General features: G+C 62.6%; 1 protein-coding gene across 1 annotated transcript in view; it reads right to left on the bottom strand.

The window, feature by feature from the left end:
* Nucleotides 1-682, bottom strand: part of LOC113961417 (collagen alpha-1(I) chain-like) — a 6048-nt gene that overhangs the window by 2767 nt on the left and 2599 nt on the right. Inside the window, exon 3 of the mRNA XM_027671732.1 lies at nucleotides 219-403. Coding sequence (XP_027527533.1) covers nucleotides 219-403 — 185 coding nt within the window. The remainder of the gene's footprint in view (nucleotides 1-218; nucleotides 404-682) is intronic.

Here is a 682-nt window from a genome sequence, read left to right as displayed (position 1 = left end):
GCTCCCATCCCTCACCCCCATCCCCGTGAGCTCCCATCCCTCACCCCAATTCCCTCTGAGCTCCCCATCCCACATCCCCTTCCCTGTGAGCTCCCATCCCTCACCCCAATTCCCCGTGAGCTCCCATCCCGCACTCCCTTTCCTCTGACCTCCCATCCCTCACCCCAATTCCCTGTGAGCTCCCATCCCACCGCCCCCGTTCCCGGTGGGACACTCACGGGTCAGGAACACTCCCAGCCTGGCCTGCACGTGCTGCACCTGCAGCCCCAGGAGGCACCTCAGGAGTTGCTTCTCGGGGGCGCCGGGGGAGTCGCAGCCGTGGAAGGGCAGCACCTCCACCAGACCCTCCTCCTGGCACCACTTCAGCAGCAGCTGCTTCCCGTGGGCATCCGGGGCCACCCTGCTGGGAGAGGGACAGGGAGAGGTCAGTGGATTCCCTGCTGTCCCCCCTTTCCCATCTGAGGGGGGACCTGCCCTCCCACGTGGGGTTTTTACACCCAAAGTGTCACCACACGGGGCCAAAGTGACAAAGTGACTCCTTGCTCCAGGCAGCTCCCACTGGGTGTGATGGTTTGTACTGGTTTGTACTGGCTCAGACTGGTTTGTGCTGGTTTGGGCTGGGAACGGGTTCATTTTTATCCCTGTGCTTTGGGTTTGGGAGCTGTTGGGAAATGGGGGTTTG

Source organism: Neopelma chrysocephalum, unplaced genomic scaffold, assembly GCF_003984885.1.
Source record: "Neopelma chrysocephalum unplaced genomic scaffold, ASM398488v2 Primary Assembly neopelma1_97161, whole genome shotgun sequence".
Taxonomy (NCBI): domain Eukaryota; kingdom Metazoa; phylum Chordata; class Aves; order Passeriformes; family Pipridae; genus Neopelma; species Neopelma chrysocephalum.
Note: the sequence above shows the minus strand (reverse complement) of the source record. Positions and strands in the feature narration are given on the sequence as shown.